The following is a 22991-nucleotide window of genomic DNA, read 5'->3' on the forward strand; positions in this document are numbered from 1 at the left end:
TGACTTTTTATTACACACACAGTATTAAGGACTCTGTTATTCTATACTAAATAAAATTGGTATGCTAATCTCAACAAAAGTAGGTCAGACATGACTAAAACTTGATCAGTATGACCCAGTATTCACTCTTGGAAGGAAATTTGTATTTTCAGCGTTCTCTTTTGTGTTAACATAAATGTAATGGAATTTATTTCACTTAAATGTTAGTACATCTCTTTGAAATGACTAAAACCTTTGAAAATTAGGTCCAAAAGTGACTGATTTTTCATGCTTGAGTGACTTTTATATTTTCAGCTATCTCTCATTACACAACAGTATCTTAAGACATTTCATCTACACTTCAGAAAATGGTATGTGGATGTATCATCAAAATGGTAGGTGGATATATTTTGTGGAAAAGCAACTCCACTACACAAGATATATGTACATGCAAACCAGTTTTCACACTTAAGTAATATTTGTTGAGTCCACATTAATGGGAAGTGGAGCATGCCACTCACATTTCCAACAGCAACAGTGTCAACTCTTTGATAATTTTTTGGTTATTGGTTTGTATTGGCATATATTTTGTAAACCCCTTTAAAGATGTTCTCAACATAGTTTGCATGAACTTTACTGATGCTAAAACAATTCACTCTCTGTTATGTTCACTCTTAGCTTGGGATCAAGGTCTACATCATACAACATTGAGATAAAGTTTTGTTTAAAGTTTTATCATTTGTTTGTCTTTCCTAAACAACTTGGTGTATGTTTGTCTTTCCTAAACAGCTTGATGTATCATCTTCATACTAGGAATTCATTCTGTTATAATGCTATAATTAACACAGATATTCCTCTTGTACCTTTTGATTTTGGGTCATGGTAAGACACTTTTCAGCATTGCTCTGATCATTGTCTCAACGTGCCGGCCTTGGCTTTTGTGTAGTATTTTTGGCTATCTGTTTCATGTATGTTAATATCCTCAACTTTGTTTCACATTGCTCATGAAAATTGCTATGCATTTCAAGCAAACCATCTTGTCCGTATCCAAAACTAGTTAATTGTGACCCAGATCTCATGCTGAGTCATGTTATTTTTAGCTTTCAGTTTGTTAAACCTTCAAAATCTTGGACTGTATTTTGTCTACACATAAAATTTGGCATGTGGATGCACCTCAAGGAGAGTTACACAACCTTTACCCTTTGACCCTGTTTTACTAGTATTCTTGCAGTTTACAGTGCGGATCCATATTAATGTGAGTAATCATACCACATAAATACTAAGTGATTGTGGCGTAAGTTATATGCTTGAGTGACTTTTGTTTCTTAATTCATTCATTCAATACACCTTCAGTATCTTGGGGACATATTTAACCTACACTAAAAAAATTAGACTTGTCGATGCATGTCAATAAGGGTAACACAAGTATACTAAGAAATAGGTCATTGTTTCCTAATTTTCATGCATGAGTGACTTTTGTATCTTAAGCTTTTCATTCATTATAGGCTCTGCATCTTGGACCGTTAGGGCCTGTTTTGCTGTCACTCATGAAAATTTTGGTGTGTAGAATCATCTGAAGTAAAGTAACTCAACCATACCAAAAATAGGCCACTATGACCCAATTTTCAGACTGGATTGACTTTTGTATTTTAAAAGATATTTGTTACACGCTCAGTATCATAGACCCTATTTCACCTACACTCATGAATATTGCAGTGTGGATACAAATCAAGGTGAGTAATCCTAACATGTCTGAACTAATTAATTGTGACCTACTTTTCATGCTTACATTGGTTTTGTATTTCAGTTACTCATTTGTTATGCCCTCAATATTTTGGACTCTTTTAACCCTTGCTCACAAAGCTTGACTTGTTGATGTATCTCAACCGTTGCAAAAGTTAGTCACTATAACCTAATTTTCACACTTGAGCTACTTTTGTTGTTGTTGTTGTTGTTGTGGGGTTTAACGCCATTTTTCAGCACATGATAGGCTATACATGGAGGCCAGTATTAATGGTGGAGGAAGAACCCGGGATAACACCGGAAAGAACCACCAACCCACGAGAAGCTACTGGCAAGCTTTCTCACATACCAATATTGGCTGAATCCTAGACTCGAACCGCCGCAGACAGAGGTGAGATGGCAGTGATCCGTAATGAAGAGCGCTTTAGACCACTCGACCACTCGGGGCCCCCAGCTTCATTTGTATTTTCCTCTATACCAGTCTGTTGTCGGCCACTCCAAATGTGCTATTTTTGGTGGGGGTATTTGTATTTAAGAGTCAATGTCTTTTCTTATTTTGAGACAGGACTTTTTATGAATACTTTAGCCCTATAATACTGTGTGTAAATTAAAAGAAAAAAACATTTGGTTTCTTGTGGAATGAATTGCTTTAATTCTATGAAAATTTGATTTTGTTTTAGGGAATGGGTGGTCAGCTGAACTACTTTGGCCTTTGGCTTGACCAGTCCTTCATTAAGGGCCACAGTAAAGCTGTCCCTAAGTGTACAACTTTTGGAAGCCCCCAGCTGTCAGGGAAACAAGAATTTGAAGTGGATACAGTGGAAGTATGGGGAGTAGGATCAGGTCCCAAAAAGAACCATGACTCAGATGAGGAAGATGAGGTATTAAGTATTCTTAATTATCCTTGTAAAACTTGGAAAATTTCAAATTCTTGTGTTCTGAAACTTAAAATGAGCATTTCCACTGAATATTGTAACAAAGAATCTTATTAACATTGGTTTGTGTAAGAATATGCATTAAAACATGCTTTGAGAATCCACTTCTTCTGCCAACAAAACAAGTTCTCATATGGCAGTGGTCTTTAAAATAGGGGATATCACTTTATATAACAAAACTGATATGTTAAGAATTTGGCCTGGATTTCATGAAGAACTTAAATCTAGATTGAAACCAAGGTCAGTGCTGCTGTATTTCATAAATTTCACCATTATTCCAATCCAAAACTGGGAAGGAAGGAGTTGTTTAAAAAAAAATATCTGACATTATTATTAATAACCATTCTCTGAAATATTGTTAGGTTTAAACAACTTTTAAATATTCAGTTTAGAATTAAGAGGTGCCACCTCTTGATTCAGTTGCCGAAGATGTTTGTTCTTGTTGTTGTAGGGTTTAACGCCATTTTTCAGCACACGATAGGCTATACATGGCGGCCAGTATTAATGGTGGAGGAACAACCCGGGAAAACCCCGGAAAGAACCACCGACCCACGATAAGCTACCAGCAAGCTTTCTCACATACCCACATTAGCCGAATCCGAGACTCGAACCCACGCAGACAGAACTGAGATGGCAGTGATCCGTAACGGAAAGCGCTTTAGACCACTCAGCCACTCGGGGCCCTGATGTTTGTAATTTCTTTCTTTTTTGGGAGTGCTCCAAAAGTAGCAGTGTGATACAAATCCATTAGTGACTAATAACAACAACAGACATTGATTTGAGAGAGAGGCAGGCACGCTTTTTAAGTGGATCTGAGAGAAAGATGCATACATTAGAAAAAAATAAGACAAGGGAATATTGGTAAAGACATGCAAATATAAAAATGATATGGAGATTTCAAGCTACAAGAGTCCATTCAGTAAGCAACTAAGAAACTCAAAACACTGAGCATAATGTAAAAGAAAAACAACAACTTACATCTAAATAACTAAAACGAAAGATAAATGCAGAGGGCATAAACTATATTAAATTGACAGCATCAACAAGGTCATTGTTGATGATGGCAAATTAAGCATTTACATAAATTGCCCCCAGACTTGGCATGAAAAGAGATGGGTTAAATAAATAATCTGTAATTTGAAGCTGAAGAAAAATAAGTGTTAAATAAACTTAATACTTTATAGATATTGATTGAATGAATTTTCTGTGTTGATCTTAAAAACCAGGTAGATATTGTTCATGTGTTGAGCTTAAAAATCAGGTATTGGTTGTGGACTGAATTAAACAAAAAACTAGTTAAGTATTCTTTGTTGGTTGAGCTTAAAAACCAGGTAGGTGTTGTTTGTAGGTTGAGTTTGAGAACCAGGTAGGTATTGTTTGTAGGTTGAGCTTAAAAACCAGATAGGTATTGTTTGTGGGTCAAACTTAAAAATCAGGTATTGATTGCTAGTTTCTGGTGCATACTTGTAACTTCATTTCTCAACAAGATTTAAAAATCACTAATGCTTTAAAATGTTAATGTTCCATTAAAATGCCAAAAATATTTGATATTTTATTATATCACATTTATTTTCATTATTTTTTGGAATTTCATATTGTATTAGTTGCAGATTATTTCAGCTTTTTACTTGGTCTTGTTGGCCTTTAATAAAAAAATAAAAAGCAATAACCCATTATGCTTTTCTCATAAACCACTTCCAGATTTAATTGCTGTCATTGATCCAGATTTACATATCTTCCAATTTTCTGGGAACAAAACCTAGACTTTTTCTTACCATTTAATAGAATTTAAAATAAAAATACAACTTAAAGCAAATTCCAATTTTTCTTGATGCTGTTTTGTTTATAGGTAACATTATTAGAGATCATACTTAGCTAGATGTTTACTATTTCTCTCAATATTTTATAGTACCTACTGGATATAGACTAATAACCACATTTCAGTATTTTCTAACTTTGCATGCCATTTGATAATTCTTTTTGGTTCAAAGTTACAACAGATTAGATCAGACAGATGCATATAATTTAAGTAACTCTATCAATCATACTATCATAAAATATAGTGTTGTTGAAGAATAATGACAAAGGGTTGATTTCTCAGTGGAATAAAATTGGGTAATGCAACTGTGGGTCATCTTCAGTAAATCAAGGGAGATAGATGAGTTTTAAAAAATCTTATTCTAACCAAGCAATTAATTTCTGTTTAGAATGACACTTATAGTTTGTTTAGCCAAATAGACGATGCGGCAGCTAAATGCTTCAAACATTTCTTTCCACTCCACAGTTTCAATATCTGCATTAATTGGCTTTCAGAAGCTTACATTTGTTTGTTACCAGGTGAGCAATTTCAGGTCCACTAGGGCCTTTTGTTTTTACAAAGAGCTGTAGCATGGAACTTAACAGGGTTAGCTTGTATTTCACTGCCTGAGAACCACTTGATTGAAAGAGTTTTTCCATGGTTGATTCATAATATTGAATTTGTGGTGGGCATATGCTAGCATGGTGTAATCAGTATAGTTGTAAAGTTAGATCCATTTACAGAAGAGAAAAGATCGTCATGATTAATAAATCTATTAAAGAGTATGGGTCCAAGTAAAAGTGACAATATAACATGTCTCTCTTTCCAGCATGCAAAAAAAAGTATACTGGACAAGGATGTAACAGCCAAAGCTTTTCTTGAGTTGGCTGGAAAAAGTCAAGTCAGTGAGGGGCTGAGGGAACCTATGGAGGAGGAGATGAGTGAAGAAATGAAGAAAAAGATGAACACAATACCTAAAATGTTTTAAATTGCTTCATAAACATGTTCATTATGTATTACATAATCTGACATGTTCATCATGTACATAATCTGACATGTTCATCATATATTACATAATCTGACATGTTCATCATGTTTTATATAATCTGATATGTTCGTTATGTATTACATAATCTGACATGTTCATCATGTACATACTCTGACATGTTCATCATATATTACATAATCTGACATGTTCATCATATATTACATAATCTGACATGTTCATCATGTATTATATAATCTGATATGTTCATTATGTATTACATAATCTGACATGTTCAGCATGTACATAATCTGACATGTTCATCATATATTACATAATATGACATGTTCATCATATATTACATAATCTGACGTACATTATATATTACATGATCTGACACATTCATCATGTAGTACATAATATGAAAGAAAAGATATAACTTAAGATGTTTAACAGGATGTTGATGAGGTCATTCTTATTGGTTCATATACATGACATTGTCACAGAGGTTATGTTATAATTGTTTTTGGTTGTTGTCATTGTTATTGGCCCTAAAAATTTCATGTTTTAGCCTTCAGGTCTGTATCTCCCTCACTATTGCTATTGCTATTTAAATGTACAGCCATCATGTGGACAGCTGAACACTTGTATCAGACAATGGTCACCATTACCTTTCACTGCTCCAATGGCCTAGTGGTTAGAGCATCCGCCTTGGATGCAGGAGGTTGTGGGTTCGACCCCCTACCAAGTCATACCAAAAACTTATTTTAAAAAATGGTACTAACAGCTGTGTTGCTTGGCTCTCAGCATTAAGAGGTTAGTGTTAGGACTGGTCAGCCTAGTGTCACAATAATGTGACTGGGTGGGACATCATGCTACATGTCTTCAGCATGATGCCCTAGTGCTAGACATCACTATAAACTGCCACACTGCAGACATTGTAGCAGTATGACTGAAAAATTGTTAAAGCTATGTTAAAAATCCAAATCACACACACACACACACACATTATTTTTCATACAAGTATTTTAAGGTTTTATGTTTTGGTCCATAGCTGATGTTGCTTGTCATTAGTTTTAGATGTGGATGCATCCCTATAGGAATTACATAATTGAACTAACAAGGAATTCCAAGGAATAATAGAATTAATTATTTGCATTTATATAGGATAGGAAATTTCCACCCTAGGGTAGAATTTTGTATCAGACCAAGGCTATAAAATTATGGTCACCTTGGTAGAACTTCCTACCCTACTCAGAAGCACATGGATACATTCTTTCTCACACTTCTGGACAAAATATGAGGACTGAGGTAAAAATTGCATATTGTGAATACTGCTGTAACCTTAAATGGCAAAATGCCCATTGAAAATTCCCTTACCCGAAGGTAGATTGTAAAAGTTAGGTTTACACTAAAAAATTCATTGTAAACTTTTAATGACATTTTAAACACATTTTAGTTTTCTAAGAACAGTAGTTGAAATTGCTGTGGTAATGATAATACTCAGTGTCTGAATTGTGTACTGTATATAGCTTGCACAGTGACCAAATGTGAACAGGCCAGAATATAAAGTTCACTTTTTTTCTGTCTGATTATTCAAAGCATAATGAAATAGTCCTTAATTCAAGTCTGATCTATAATAGATTTACCCTTAAAAAATAAAAATGAAAACATAATTGATTAAAAACATTCACAAAAGTGGCATTTTCAACTTGAAATGGACTAGATAAGTCTTAGATGTAGCTAGGTCAATCAGTGTCAAATGGCCTTCTTGTGAAACACTTCAACCACTGCTGTTTTAACTATGTAATTGTATTACAATTAATGTTTTTTTTGATTATTGTGAAAGAATGTTCAGGTGATGATTGGTATGTGGAGTGTGTGTTACTTTGTGTCCACTATTCTCTCAGTAGAAGGTCAAAATAGTACACAATTAGTCTGGATAAAAGTTACATGAGGAAAGATAGAGTTGTCCTGCAGTGTTGTTCCATGCAGGAGAACATGATCATACACACATGGGAATGTGAGAAGTATATGTCTTGCCTGCTCTGCTGTTTGATACATATTGTTTTCACCTTCATATGAGCTTAACTTTGCATGAGGGTCAAAGGAAGGGTAGGGGTGCACATATATGAATGGATAGAACTTCCTTTTCCTGATTCTACAGTCCAAGTATGGGAGATCTCTCTCACCAAGTCTGAGACATTTGACCTTACAGAAAATCTATAGCTGAAAACATAAATAATATTTGGAATGACCTTGACTGCGTGAGGATCGAAAAGGGTGGGAGTGCATGAAAGTACAAGGGCAGAGCTTCCTGATTGAACAGTCCAAGTATGATAGCTATATCTTTTAATGTTTGAATCAATCTACAATCAGACAGAAAACCATTAACTGAAAACTTAACCAAGATTTGAAAATTACCTTGACCCTACACAAAGCAAGTGGGAAAGAGGAGAGGGGTGTGATAATGTACAAAGCTTACAAATTCTATTCTCCACATATGGTAACCCACTGACGTGTATGACACTTATGCCTGTAGAGGAAAACTTTTGTTGAATCCACATTAGTGGAAGGCAAGACATAGCATTTACTGTTTTGCTGGTATCATCAACAATTCATTAAGGTTTTGGTAAGTTTTTCAGTGCATACACATTTCCATAGGGGAGCTTTGGAAGCTTAGTTGGTAGAGCATTAGACTTGTAATCCAAGGGTCATGGATTCAGTACCCATTCAGGTCAGTCCGGGTTAGCTGCCTCTATGTCTCATTTAGAAAGGCCTGTAGCTCCTATTTCCTCAGCATGATAAACCCAACCAGCCAATGTAAACGTCATGATGGATTCTCATTATACTTGACAGGAATCAATTTGAAACTTAGACATTTCATTCTGTGACATGTTCACTCAACTCTTTTACCTTGGTTCAAAGATTTTAGTCATTGGAAATTTGATTTAAGGTTTTAGTTTGTTTGTTTTTTACTTATATTTCCTAAACTCATTGATTCAAGCTTTCTTTAGTTAGTTTGTTTTTTACTTATATTTCCTAAACTCATTGAATCCAGCTTTTTTTAGTTTGTTTGTGTTTTACTTATATTTCCTAAACTCATTGATTCAAGCTTATCATACTAGTTATGAATTATAATGAAGCTCATTCTTTGATATAGTCACCTATGACCTTGGGATCAAGTTCACAGGCTGAGAAATATTGCATTAACATTTTGCTTCAGGTTTTTTCTTTACTTATATATAAAACCACTTCATGCATTTATTCCCAGTTGAGATGATGAATCATCAAGCTGACACAGTTCATACTACGACATGCAATTTTGCCTTTTAGCCTTGAGGTCAAGGTCATTAAAGTTTTAGTTAGTATATAATTATTGAACCCATAAACTCTGGATTACAAGTCATTAGAGCCTTGATGGATATAATCATTCTTGGCATGAATAATTATGAACCTAATACAATTCTTTCTGTGAGATACCAACCACTTTTATTGGAGGTAAAGGTCTTAGTCATAGAAAATTTGATTTAATTTTTTGGTTATAGTTCTGATGTTTCTGAGTTCACAGAATTTGGATTAGTGCTTTGATCATGGGCTTAACATGTAGGCCTTGGTCTTTCTTGAATGACATTGACCTTGTCTCATTGGGAAAGTGGAGGGTTCATTAAGTAGAAAGAGTAATAGTAACAAGAGCAATGCTTACTGATACTTCATTATAAGTATGACAGCTGTCCCTTGAATGTTTGAGACTAATGACTATACACATAACCATGATATACAAATGACCTTGATCTTAGCTTTGCAAATGGGGGAGGATTGGGGTACATAGAGTTGAATGAGCAGTGCTTAAAAATTCTACTTTCCAAGGATAAGAGTGCCACAAAGGGTTTGTGACTTGTGACTGTGTACAAGATATTTAAAAAATAATTTTGAACCAAAAATATCAAATGACTGATCATATTTGGGGGAGGCATTAAAGTTTGGAGGTGTGGAGATCAAGATCTGTGCATACTGATTGTTGTTTGATTATATCCAATAATGAACTGTCATGAAACTTGGTATGTACATGTGATCTTGTTGTCTAGCCCACCTTAGTGGTAGCTCAGTGTAGCAATCTTTTTGGCATCTGTTTGCATATCCATTTGTAAGTTCATATGTATGTATATCTGCCTGTCCACACATCGTTATTACAGTTCTTTGTGAAGACAGTTTCTGAAACACAGTTGACCACATAGTCATGTTACTTATATGGTAACATATGTGTAAAATACTAAGCCATTGTTTGCAATGCATGTTGCATACAAGTATTTATGGATGTTCCCGTAAAACATACCAGGAACCCAAGGAAGGCACATTTATTATGGGATAATCAGTCATAGATGCAATTTAGAATTTTATTATCATTTTAATATGAATTCTTTGAAATCAAAGTACCCTGACATATATTTATTTCAACAACTACCTTCTCAGGGTACCTTGTATGTTTAAATGGAACAGCCTTTAATTTAGTATTGTCCTAAAAAGTATTTTACCCTGTGAATAATTTTAATTCTAAATTACAATCATGAAAATAGTAAAACATTTATCACCTCACCTATATTAGAAATTGCAAGACATAGGTATAAATCTGTTGCTACCAACAGCAACAGCATCCGTGTTAGAAGTCAATGTTAATGTTTTTGTATGACAGGTTCAGTGGAGTACATCATGTAATGGGGTACTAGTGAGGTACTTAATATAATGGGACACAAGTGAAACACTTTCTCACTGGGACCCTTGTATTGTCCGATTTTCTTTTGCACCAGAATTGAATCATTTTGGCTTGCAATTGCAAAGAGAGCAGTTACATAATTTTTTATCAATGTTCAGATTGAACAAGTCATTGTAAAAGATTCTGTTTGTGTTATTTATTACATCGTCACATTATTGTCCAAGATAAAGTTGAAATGATGATTACATATTTTTGCATTATTATCAAATTTTATATGAAAACAGTATGAGTAGACATTATTTCCACATTATTCAATAGTTGGTATTTTTTAGGGAGTGGGGTAGAATAATATTACAATAAGTATAACCTTGAAACCAAATAACCATAGTTGCTCTTTCTTAACTGTTGGTTGCATTGCCATTGAGTTTCAGCTCAAAGACTTGTGATGTCAGATTGGTTCTTAATGAATCGTGGTCATATTGAAAAGGGATTTGCAGAGAGAAAAAAAACATTATTTTTGGTGTTCTTAACTGAAAATAGTGCTGGTCTGACATCCAATATAGCAACTATGGTAGCCATCTTGAAAATTAGGTTTTGCTACTGAATGGATGGTTGTGTTGACATGGGATGTTTTCTCAAAGACATGTGATGTCTGGTTGGTTCTAAATGAGAATGGTGCAAATCGGATGTCCAGTATGGCCACCATAGTGACCTTCATCAAAATATTGTATTTGAGTCGATGGTCATATTGACATCGAAATGATTAGTTGAAAACTCCTGAGTGAACACGGTGCTGATGATGGATCTGACAGCCAATGTGACCACCATGACAGACATCTTTAAGTGTTGCTACTACAGAGGAATGGATGATTGGTTCAGCATGGATTCTCTTGTTAATAGACTTATTATGGTACAAAATGAAACTGGTTCCCCTTGGACATCTAATACATGCACCCTGGTGACCATCTTCAAATTCTTATTATCACTATTCTTCCAGAATGGATGGTCATGTTGATATGGGATTTTCACAATAAAATTTTCTATGGTGTCTAGCTGTTCCTAAATAAAAATGATGCCAATGTTACTTCCATTCTAGCTACATTGGTGGCAGTTTTAAAAATCATATTATCACTTCTCCTCCTGAACAGATGGATATATCAGTATGGGATTTTCACTCTGAGATATCTTGTTAGTCTAAATCAGGGTGGTGTCAGTCTAACATTCAGTATAGCAGCAATCTTAAAAATCTTGTTTTGTCTTTTCCTGCTGAAAGGATAGTCACATCAGTATGGGCTTTTCACTGCAAGATTTCTTGTGATGCCTAGTTGGTCCTGAATCAAAATGGCACTGATCTGACATCTATCTGGAACATTTTGTTATAGCTACTCCTGAACAGATGGACGTAATAGCATGGATATTTCACTTAGAGTGGCTATGATCATGTATAGTTGGTCCTGAATGAAAACCATGCTAATCAGACATCTTATTTAATTGCCATGATAGCCACTTTGAAAATAGTGTTATCACTACTGTACTAAAAGATGGTTAGCAGCAGATACAAATTGCTTGATTTAGTAGAAACATCATTATTATTAATTGTTATTATTATTATTGATTTACTTGAGGGTTTATGGATCAGTGGTGGATATACTGATAGTGTTGTGATATTAGTCATTCCATTTGTCTTTGAATGATCTTTATGCTGCTTAAAAATCAACATTTGGTGTTCATTTTCTGTCAGCTACACATTTCATAGACATTTACCTCAGAGTATAACAGATCAGTCATTGGTATATCTGTGATATATAAGTTTTTGTTTTTCTTTTGAGTTTGTAATCTATATATGCTGTCTATATTTGTTACTAAAAAAATGGACACAGGGCAAAAATTATAGTATTTTCAATTACATATTGCAGTAGCTCATTTGTTAGTGCATTGAACTCGTAATCCATGAGTTATGGTTTTAATCCCTGCCAAGGCCAGCACATAGTAGTCAACCTCTACAGCTACCACCTGAATATAAAGACCATCTGTATGGGAAGTTCATGATGAATAGGCCCAAATTATTTAGAAATGAAGATGTACTTGCCAGAATATAAAGACCATGTCTTCATAATTTCCACTGGTTGCCTGAGTGGTCATTTATATGCATTGTAATACTGGATAAAGTTTTCCCTATTCCATGAAAATGTCAGTCTTAAAACTCGGATCAGAAAGTTATGGCCAGATCAGTGAGTGGTAGAGTTGATCAATTATATGTTGGTATTCCAGTGATTGATAGCTTTTATTGTTCCCAGAAGTCAAATTATTTTGCATATATCTGCCAGGTATTTTCTGTTGTTACTAACATTTATTCTTATTTCCTACTCTTGTGTGACTTTGTGTGGTGTCTGCTACACAAAGGTCTGATTTTTAAAAAAAAGTTTTCCTTTTAATGCCAAATCTAGGTTTTTCCAAAATTTGAGAACGTGATTTGATTGGCTGATGAGATGAGATACTCACTGTGATGATGATATTACATAATTTTTGTAAAGAATTTCAGTTTAATTGGCAGAGTGACATGTGCACCCTGCATCTAAAATGATGTTTGTAAGCATACGATAGAATTTTGGTGTGAATGATCACAGAAAGTATGTCTAGATAAATTTTTTGATAGCAAGAAATGTATCATAGTTTTCCTTGTACAAAGTTGGACTGATAAGCTTTCTGTCATTCACAGCAGTTAATGGACAGACTCATTTGGCAGAGATCTGACAAATCCAAACTGGAAATCTGACAAATCAATGCAAGCTTACATCCTGATCTGCTGGCACATTATGCAACAGTAAGTTTGGGTTTATGCTGTTGGTTGTATGTTGTATGCAAGTAGATATGGTATTACTTAATCTAGAGGCTTGTACACTTCGGATCTTTATGCCAAAGAGATGTTGTACTCCCAGATGTTATGGACCAAACCACAAAGGAAAGAAAATCTATTTGTATTTACAGTTTTGGATCCATACTAGATCTGGTTGAATTGCTTTTACATGTAATCAGTATCCATATCCAGTTTGTGGTTAAAATTACTTTGTATTTTTCTGTAGTTCATTATACATAAGTGTGTATGTGTACAAATACAATTATATGACCACTGTTGCAATCAGTTGGTTACCAAGGTGGGTGGAGGTTATTAATGTATAATGTTTTTCAGAACAAAATGAGTTTATTGCCTTTTATTTTTGTATGGTTTGAGAATCTTTGTTCATTCTCTTTTTTTTTCAAATCCGAATACTGACTACCGTTATTACTCTCTTGTAAGACACATCCAGCTGCAAACTGTACAAGCCCAGATCTGCCATTGCACAATGCACCAGCAGATTTGGGTCTATGGAGTTTGTTAGGAGTAATCAGTAGAACAAACAACATAGACCTTCATCTGCAGGTGCATTATGCTATGGCAGATCAAGATCTTTGTTGTTTGCAGTTTGACTTGACTTGTAAGCAAGTACAGACAGTAATTTGAATCTTGTCATATCCAAACAAGGTAATTAATTACCGTGGATCCTGTCAAATTTATGTTATGGGTATATGAATCTTTCTTGTCAAATCAGAATTCTGGCTATTCATAATTTGATCAAATCCAAACAAAACTAAGTCTTTGAAAACGCTTTATACTCCAAGTTATTGTTAAATATGTTTTTCTTCAAAGAATATGCAGCAAAAATATAATCATTCTTTATAGTCATGCACCCAGTTATTATTTGTACATGATTTTTCCTTCGTTTAGCATTCACCTATGTTAATTTAGTAGTTATTACATCCTTCGGCAGGTTCTATTATAGGATGTGCAATTGTGAGAGCCACACAGATGTTTCATATAATTTGCTAAAAATCAAATGAATGCAGGAAAATTATGCATGTTATTTTCAAGCCCTATCTTTATTTCTTCATTAAATCAGACAATTCTCCCCCCCCCATTTTTTTTTTTTTGTGTGGAATGAATCGAGGAATTTTCTCCCTAAACCTTAAGATCTGCCATAGAATAGACCCTGCAACTATGGTTATAGTGAGCAGCATATGTCACCTCCTGGTACGATTTAACACAGTATGTCCTTCCACTTTTTCTGGAAAAAAATATAAAACTTAAAATGAGAACTTCAAACTTTCATGACAGAAGAGTTATGTTATCTTGAGTAGGTAAATGAAAGTCAATTTCAAGTGGAAGTAGGACTTTTTGAACAAAATTCTCAGTGGAAAATCCAGTACAAATCAGCTCCGTCTTTACTTTTTTGTAAGCAACTTTCTGCAAGGTATTATGAGTATTCATCCGTGTCATTATCAAGTGATCACCAGCTAAATTACTATATATTATTCGAGGGGCCGAGTGGTCTAAAGTGCTCTCCATTACGGATCACTACCATCTCACCTCTGTCTGCATGGGTTTGAGTCTAGGATTCGGCTAATGTGGGTATGTGAGACAGCTTGCCAGTAGCTTCTCGTGGGTCGATGGTTCTTCCCAGGGTTTTCCTGGGTTCTTCCTCCACCATTAATACTGGCCACCATGCATAGCCTATCGTGTGCTGAAAAATGGAGTTAAACCCCATAACAACAACAGTAACTATATACTGTTCCATTGGAGCTGTCTACTTTTACAACGACTCACATTTTTTTTATATTGTTGCATTGACTTAGCCATGTAAATTTAATTTAAAGCCACCTACTTCAAGAAGCCTGGGTATGACTATTTCTTGTAGAATTAGGTTCTTATTTGCAAATGTTTCTTAACATAGGGGGTCAACTAGTACAACAATGAACCAGCTTTCCCATAATTATTGCCTTACAGAGAACTACCCACAATGACCAGTGTGACCAGTGTGTTCTGCTTTTGGTGTCATCTACTACAAATTACACTTCTAACAATTGAAATTCATTTACCTGTTCAAAATAAATTAGAAAAGTCATGTTGGCAAAGTTTGTAGTTTTTGCTTTTAGCTCTGTCAACTGCTATTTTAAACAACTTGTATAAAACCAAGAGACCAAATTTGACACAGAACACCCTGGCATGAAGGGCTGTCACAATTGATGCCAATCTGCCATATGAGAAAACAGTCTTATTTGACAGAAAGTATCATGGCTGTATGACCTTTAAAAATTTTGCTGCTCTGCTTTTAAATATAGTCACAGGTACTACAAATAAAAAAACATATAAACACAACTTCTTTGCATAAATTTTTGAAAATAAAATTAAACCAGATATGACACGAAACATTCTGGCATGAAGACCTTTCAGATTTGTACAAATGACACTGAACGGCCATTAAATATGGCCCGTGTTTATAAAAATATAAAAACCTTTAAATGACTTCTACTCCAAATATGCAGAACAGAATATGACATAAGTATGCTTCAAAATTTTTGTAAAATTATGCCAGTCTGCCATCAGAACAGAATTTGACACAAAGTATGCTTTACAAGTTCTGTCAAATCGGCCGTCAGATATGACCACCAAAACTAAAACTACAAAATGTTTGAAATGGCTTCTCCAGAACCATTTAAGAAAATCTGACCAAACTTGACAAAAAGCATCCTGGCAGGAATGTCTTTCTAGTCTTTACAAGTGATGCCAATCCACCGTAAAATATGGCTACTATTACAAAACGAGAAGAAAAAAAACAGCTTTAAACTACTCCTCAAACACTGCTGCATTGAATTTCACCAATCATAATGCAAGCACACGCATGGTGGCCATTTGCATATGATGCTAATGTACCATCAAACATGGCCACTGTTATTAAAAATAGACATGTAAACAACTTCTTTTTCATAATCATCCAATGGAATTTGGCCAAATTTGATGTATAGCATATTGGTATAGAAGGCTATGCAGGATTTGACAAATTATGCTGATGGCTGATGTGCCATCAAATATGGATAAAAATAGGAAAAACTTTTGAAATTGTAAAGCAATTATTTTAACATGCAATCAGCAGCAACATTGGAAGAAATTTCATACAGAACCAGATTTCTTAACAAACCGCTTGCATTTGGCTGTTTGGCTGATATCAGGCAGGCAAGTGATCATGGACCCACATGGACCTTCTGTTAATTTGGTGAAGTAATTTTTCACACAAAAAACTAAGTAATACATATTTGATGGTCTAAAGACCAACTTTATTATTCATTCATTGTAAATTTTGAATTTTAGATGGACATTTTGATAGGCTTATTCAAAAAAATATTATTGGGAGAGCCACTGAATTATTGTGTAAATTGGATGAATTTTGCTTATAATAAGGTCAGCTTTGAGAAAATGCGTGTTTAATATACCTTATTTTGTCAGTCATAGTTTAAACTCAACTGTGAACAGTGTAGTTTCAGATCCATCGCAAATAATGTAGTGGCAGTAACAGGGTTTTTGCTGTTTGCGTGAAATCATACAAGTCAGACAAACCACATAAACCCTTATCTGTCAGTGTGTTATATGAATGCCAATCTAGGTCTTTGTTGTTTTGCTTTTGAGCATGCATACCTGATAATTTGATAAGAAAATACAACCATCACATCCACAGTTATATAATCCAAAAAGTATATATTCATTGCCAAATATTTTTGTATTAAAATGATATTCTGTTTGTTACTACTACTTGAAAATTAAGTTGATAATAAAGCAAATAATATTAAAATGTGTACTTCTCTTCAATGTTTAGAGTTCATTATCCGAACTGGATGCTTATGTTGGAGTCCTGTTTCCATCATGTGTTATCTTGTCATGCATACTCCATCTGTCAGTGATTCTGGTTACCACTCTTAAGTCCATATTTCTAATCCATTTGCAATCAGACTTGGAACATGGACTGGTATCATCAAAATCTGAGAAAAGTTTAAGAATGTGTAAGATACTTGCATATTAATGAGGTGATCTTGCACATGATTGGCTAACCTTGCTACCTCTATGGAGGCCATATTTCTGATCCAGTTTTGATTGGGCTTGGATTATGTGCTTATATCAGTAAGATCTCAGAGATACTAATGAGTGAAATTGCATCTGATTGGCTGAATGAATTCCTTTGGAAGCCATATTTCTGATTTGACGTGGATCAGATTTGAGATAAGGACATATATGATGATCTTGGATGCAGTTCAGTAAAGAGCAAGATCCATGCATATGATTTAGGTAATCTGATGTGACATGGATCAGATTTGAGATATGGACATATATGATGATCTTGGATGCAGTTCAGTAAAGAGCAAGATCCATGCATATGATTTAGGTAATCTTGCATTTGATTGGTTGACCTTGCTACCACACAAGAGACCAGATTTATGATCTAAATTTTATCAAAAGTTGGAATATACTGGTATGCTTATTATCATCAAGATCTCGGATGAGTTTGATAATGAGTGAGAGCCACACAATAATTAAGTGATCTTGAATCTCATTGGCTGAGTTTGTTCCCACTCTGGAGACAGTATTTCTGATATGAGTTTGATAAAACTGGGAATATTTGCTTATATTATCAAGGACTTGTTCAAATTTGAGATTGATTGAGATTTATGCATATTAATGAGCTTACCTTGCATCTGTTTGGTTGATTTTTTGGCACTCGGGAAGCCATATTTCTGATCCGATTTTTATCACACTTGGAATATTGGTTTACATCATCAGATTCTTTGTTGGATTTGATATGAGCCAGATCCACAAATACTAACAATGTAATCTTATGGCTGATTGGCTGAGATTGTTACTACTCTAGGAACTATATTTTTGATGGTTTAGTTTCTTTCATCAAGATTGTCGATAACTGCAATTATGAGCAGGAGACTGTACCTTTAAAAATGAACTTGTATCAGGATATAGTAAAATAGATTAAATCAACATGATGTAAAGATTATTGCATTCTTTTAGCATGACATAAGTCAGCAGTGTGAAATGGTCAACTAGTGAGTTGTGTAATCCAGGTACCCAATATTAGGTCATCTTGAACATACTGTTAATTTTCATACTGTAAAATAACTATTATGGTTTGGTGGGGCTTTGCATGTCGCTTTTAATGGCAGCTGTTAACACAGCATTAGCTTTATCATTATGCCAAGGCAAAGTCAGCCAATTGCCTTTCCCAAGGACACACTGAAGCTACTGATCTGGACCTGGGCAGGTGTTGAGCCCTTGTATTCCAAATTTGAACCCGCAACCCTTACATTCCAAATCAGATGTTCTACCAACTGAGCTATGGCTGCTTCAAAACTATATTTTAGACTTATATTTATTTCTACCTGGCAATTCATGTTGTCAGTATTAGTTTATCTGACAGTTGTGTTTATCTGACAGTTTTAGGTTAGAACAAAATTAGAAATATGTTTATATATCACAAATGCCCTGCCCGAGAATGGAACAATGTATTATGCCATTCATGTATTCATCTTTGAAGGATTCGTTTTTTTTTTGTTGTTGTCTTTTTCTGTTCCACCTGTGAAAATCTTTGAAAAAATATATGTGCTCTAACACAAACATCGACTAGAATACATCTGATGACTTTTAGCGCCAAATAGTAAAATTATTTCCACACGGCCGGCAATAGACGTCACATGATGCTGCCCTCGTGTCCTCATCTTTGGAGGATTCTGTTATTTTATGTTTCGTTTATTATTGGCCTTTTTCTAATCCATCTGTGAAATTACCTACCACTGTGATTATTGATCAAGCCATACTTGATAAAATATCTTAAACAGAGAATGTTTTCTCTGTGTAAGAATATATAGCTAATATAATATATTGAGACTATTTTCTTTGTGTGAGAATATGTCATATTGATCGTGGCTAAATTTATATTGTCGTGACTCTTACGTCCTAAAGAAAGTAGTAGAAGAGATTGAAAACCAACATGTTTTGTAAAATTCAACAAATAATTTTTTTCCCTATAATACAAAGTGAAAAATATAAAAAGAACTAGCAGTATTGCAAATTAAATCCCAAATAATCCTTCAATTTCTAAAACAAGTCTTAAAAGTAAAAGTTCTGAACAAACTTTAGTAATATTCACACAAAAATCCAACTGGAAGTGTTGATGTGCCTGTGATGGCCTATGTCATAGTGATATGCCAACAGTTTTTTTGGTTGAATCACAATAATGCAATCCAAGAATATATCCTTATTTGAATTTCACTATAAATCCAAGTCTATTTTCCAAAAATGTTATTTTTGTGCACCTTGTATTTCCAGAGAAGAATCACTTGAATTAAATAATTTAAGTAAATTCCAGCACAAATGAAATACTGGACACAACAATAATACAACTAAATCTTTTCATATCTTATAACATGAATGAATAATTTATAGAGAAACAAGATCACATAGTTCTCTGCTTAACTTCAGGTTGAATTAGCATTTTTTATAAAAGAAAAACATATTACCTATTGGAAAATTTTATTCTGGAAGGTTCCAGATGTTTACAAGATAAAATCTTAGTTAATAATTAGAAGGTCTGATTTTAAAACTATAATATAAAATGGGATAAACAACAGATAGACCCAGCATTTCTTGGTGAGTTTCTGGACCAAGTTTGAGATAAACATGTTGCTTAACAACCATGAATTTTCCTATGACAGAAACAGTGAACAATAATGCCAGAGCCTGGAAGAAGCATCTTGAAATTTACTGTTGTGTAACAAAAAAATGAAAGTCCCATATGTAAAGAGGTGACGTGAAGTACAGTCCAAGTTGCAGAACAAGTCTCATGCAGATTTTATTGTACAGTATAGTCAGATGCCACAGAATGGGATGCCTATTATGATATCACGCCAAGGGTGCTAGTGCCTTTGACGTTGAGAAGCATCTACACAATCACTTTTTTGTCACAGCGAAATGGATATGGAAATAAGTTGCCTCACCTATGGTCATGATGATGACGCATGATGACATTCAATTTTTCCAGTCACACATTGCTGGATCTGTGCTAATTCCTTTGGGATTGATGAAAAAGTACGCAATTACTGTAACATCACTGGTGGATTGCGATGGGCTACACACAGTGCATGCAATTTTCAGGTATGAATTTATCTATACTAAACACAACTTCAAAATTACACGACGTTTAAGCTTGAACAACTGCACGTTGACTCGCTATTGAGTTTCTCATTTCCAGCATGAATAAACTCGTGAACAACCTTGCAGCGAATGGTAATGATCGATTCAAAATCACTAGTCAATATGGTGATACCAACGATACAACATCCATATTATTCACGTGCAAATGAGTCTATCCTTATTAGTACAGGAGCAATTGAAACAAGTCTGTTGAAAATAACCATCGATTAAGGCATTATATTCATCGTGTTCTAGCAACGGTATTTCCATCAACGAATACGCACATGCAAACAATGTCTGGTCCGCGGTTTGTTGTCAAACCTTTGGTGACTAACACGATCTGTATTTGCATACTGATGTGCTGTTATTCAAGGACGCATTTGAGACGTTTTATGATGCAGCCAAATCTTGATCCCACGCTCTACTTTTCGTCACTGGAAACGGCTTGAGATGTGCTGCTATCAAAAACCAAGGTTTAGTTGGAATTACTCCCCGATCTTAACCAGCATTTGTTTGTGGATCTTGGTGTCTGTGGCGGAATAGTAAATGGCAAGCCACATGGATATTCATAAAATTGTTCAAGGATACAACAGCATTCATGGATACTTCTTTAGCAGCAGAGAGGGCGATCAGACCACTTTAGGGAATGGTCACCCTTGTTTTTAGACAAAAAAATATAGTGACCTTTCATAGAGGTCAATACCACGTCTACGATTATTGTTTGTCCCAAACAGAATTGTAGACAAGGCCCTCTCTGCTGCTATGTTATTCTGAATAATCCTGGGAATCTTCATCTGAATCCTGGGAATTTGTTCTATGTTTCAAGTAATATTCAAGTTCTGATGGTGGTTTTCTATTTTTGGATTCATGTTCTTTCTTTTTATGTAATATATCATCAAACTTCTGTATCGATCTCCACCGTAATTTTTGCAAATTTGATATAATCCTATAACGCCGTTGTTACATCCAACACAACTTCGTGGACCAGCATGAGGGTTTTTCTTTATAAGATAATTATGTTTTTTGCAATATTCTCCACGACATTTTTTATCACATTTGTTAGTGGTTCCTTAACGCAGCCACGCACAGTTGTTCATTATATTAATGATATCTGTTTAATTCAATTTAATTTTATCATCACCCCTACTATCCAAATATTTTATCAAGACCCACACGATATCTTGTTCTAGGATCGTGCAAATTTATTGTTATAGATCCATGCGGAGTAGCTTGCGCTCGTGAAAAGAAATTTCTGAATTTAATTATATCCATGTCACCGCTGCACCAAGTTTGATTAATATTTCGCAGCGTGTGTGTGTCTACGCCATTAAACACAACTAAAATATTACAGTTGTCCCTGATCACTTTTGGTATTTGTGTATATCGTTGAGTAACATAGATCACATCTGTATTTTTATGTCTACCGCGAGAAAATATCCTGGCTGGATTGGATTGTTTATCCAGCATCACATCATCATACACAACTAAATTATTAATAAATCCGTCCAAAACATCAACGGACGGTGCTTCATCAATATCTGTTATAAACTCTATGACATCATTATCTTCGTCCAGTAATCTTGCATTTTCGTTAAAATCTTTTAATGCTTCATAACACCTCTGATCATCAACGGATGGTGCTACTAAATATAATTTATCCCATTTCAACCTTCTCATTATCAGATTAAGTAATAACTGCGTCTTACCCGTTCCAGATGGTCCTATGATAATCATTCTGATGGAATTAGGTATCGCAGGATGATGCTTAACAGGTTCTCGCTGCCGAGTTGCTGAGAAATCAATTATATCCATATATGTTATAACATGAATTTATATTGTTTACGCTGTAGAGTTAAAACTCCAACTACTGATTTTGCTACAGTTATAACAAAAAATAAAAAAATAGCGTACGGTGGAAAATGTGCTGTATGTGGTAGAAAGAAATTTTCATTTTTACCTAATAAGCGCGGTGGTGATGTTGCTAATTTGATGTCAAAGTTTCCAGGTGCTCCATGGGCTAAATACCCAGGAGAAAAACATCTACGAGGATATAATTATTGCGGTCCTGGTACTCGACTAGATATCAGACTTGATAATCAAGATCAACCAAAACCAGGCGAGGAACCAGTAAATGCTATTGATAAAGCTTGTCATGTTCATGATGTAGCTTATAAAAGTAAAAATCTACAAGATAGGCATATTGCAGATGTGAAATTAATTCACCCGTCAAATTCCATAAAAAATAAAAATATCAGAGAATCATTAGCTAATTGGTTAGTAAGATCCGCGATGAAAGGTAAATTAGCGTTTGGGTCTGGTAATATATAATGGAATTAATTTATTATTCACCAAGAGGATATTGGAGAGGCAAAGCAGCAATTGGTAAACTCGCTGATGCAGCAGCGGTTAAACATTCTACTGCTAAAGCGTGGTTATCCAAACAGGCAATATGGCAAATTTATCTACCACCACCGAAACGAATTCAGTACGCGTATTTCGATGTTAGTGTTCCTAATGAAGTTCATCAAGCAGATATTCTGTTTTTACCATATGATACTGTGCGTGGAAAAACGTACAAGTACGCGTTAACTGTAGTTGATGTTGCAAGTAGATATAAAGAGGCAGAGCCGCTATCAACGAAAACAGCATCTGAAGTAGCCGATGCGTTTGAACGAATTTATCAACGAGGTGGTCTGCGATGGCCACAGCTGCTACAGGTTGATCCTGGTAAGGAATTTCTTGGTCCAGTTTCATCGTTGATGAAACGACATAAT

The 22991-nt window shown here is 34.7% G+C and overlaps 1 protein-coding gene and 1 long non-coding RNA gene across 2 annotated transcripts in view; one reads left to right on the plus strand and one right to left on the minus strand.

Annotated features, from left to right (window-relative positions):
- LOC149782911 (MTOR-associated protein MEAK7-like) overlaps positions 1-16816 on the plus strand; it is a 46892-nt gene extending 30076 nt beyond the window's left edge. Inside the window, exons 6-7 of the mRNA XM_089934468.1 lie at positions 2403-2603; positions 5285-16816. Coding sequence (XP_089790594.1) covers positions 2403-2603; positions 5285-5443 — 360 coding nt within the window. The 3' untranslated portion in view covers positions 5444-16816. The remainder of the gene's footprint in view (positions 1-2402; positions 2604-5284) is intronic.
- A 7-nt stretch (positions 16817-16823) lies between these two features.
- LOC149782912 (uncharacterized) lies at positions 16824-21415 on the minus strand. Its single transcript, XR_016414473.1, has 2 exons — positions 20022-21415; positions 16824-17003 (listed from the first exon to the last, which is right to left on the minus strand). It is a non-coding gene; the product is annotated as an uncharacterized LOC149782912 (long non-coding RNA).
- Between the last annotated feature and the right edge of the window lie 1576 nt (positions 21416-22991).

The sequence above is a fragment of the Sinohyriopsis cumingii genome, chromosome 15 (genome assembly GCF_028554795.1).
Source record: "Sinohyriopsis cumingii isolate HCF-2022 chromosome 15, ASM2855479v2, whole genome shotgun sequence".
Lineage (NCBI taxonomy): Eukaryota > Metazoa > Mollusca > Bivalvia > Unionida > Unionidae > Sinohyriopsis > Sinohyriopsis cumingii.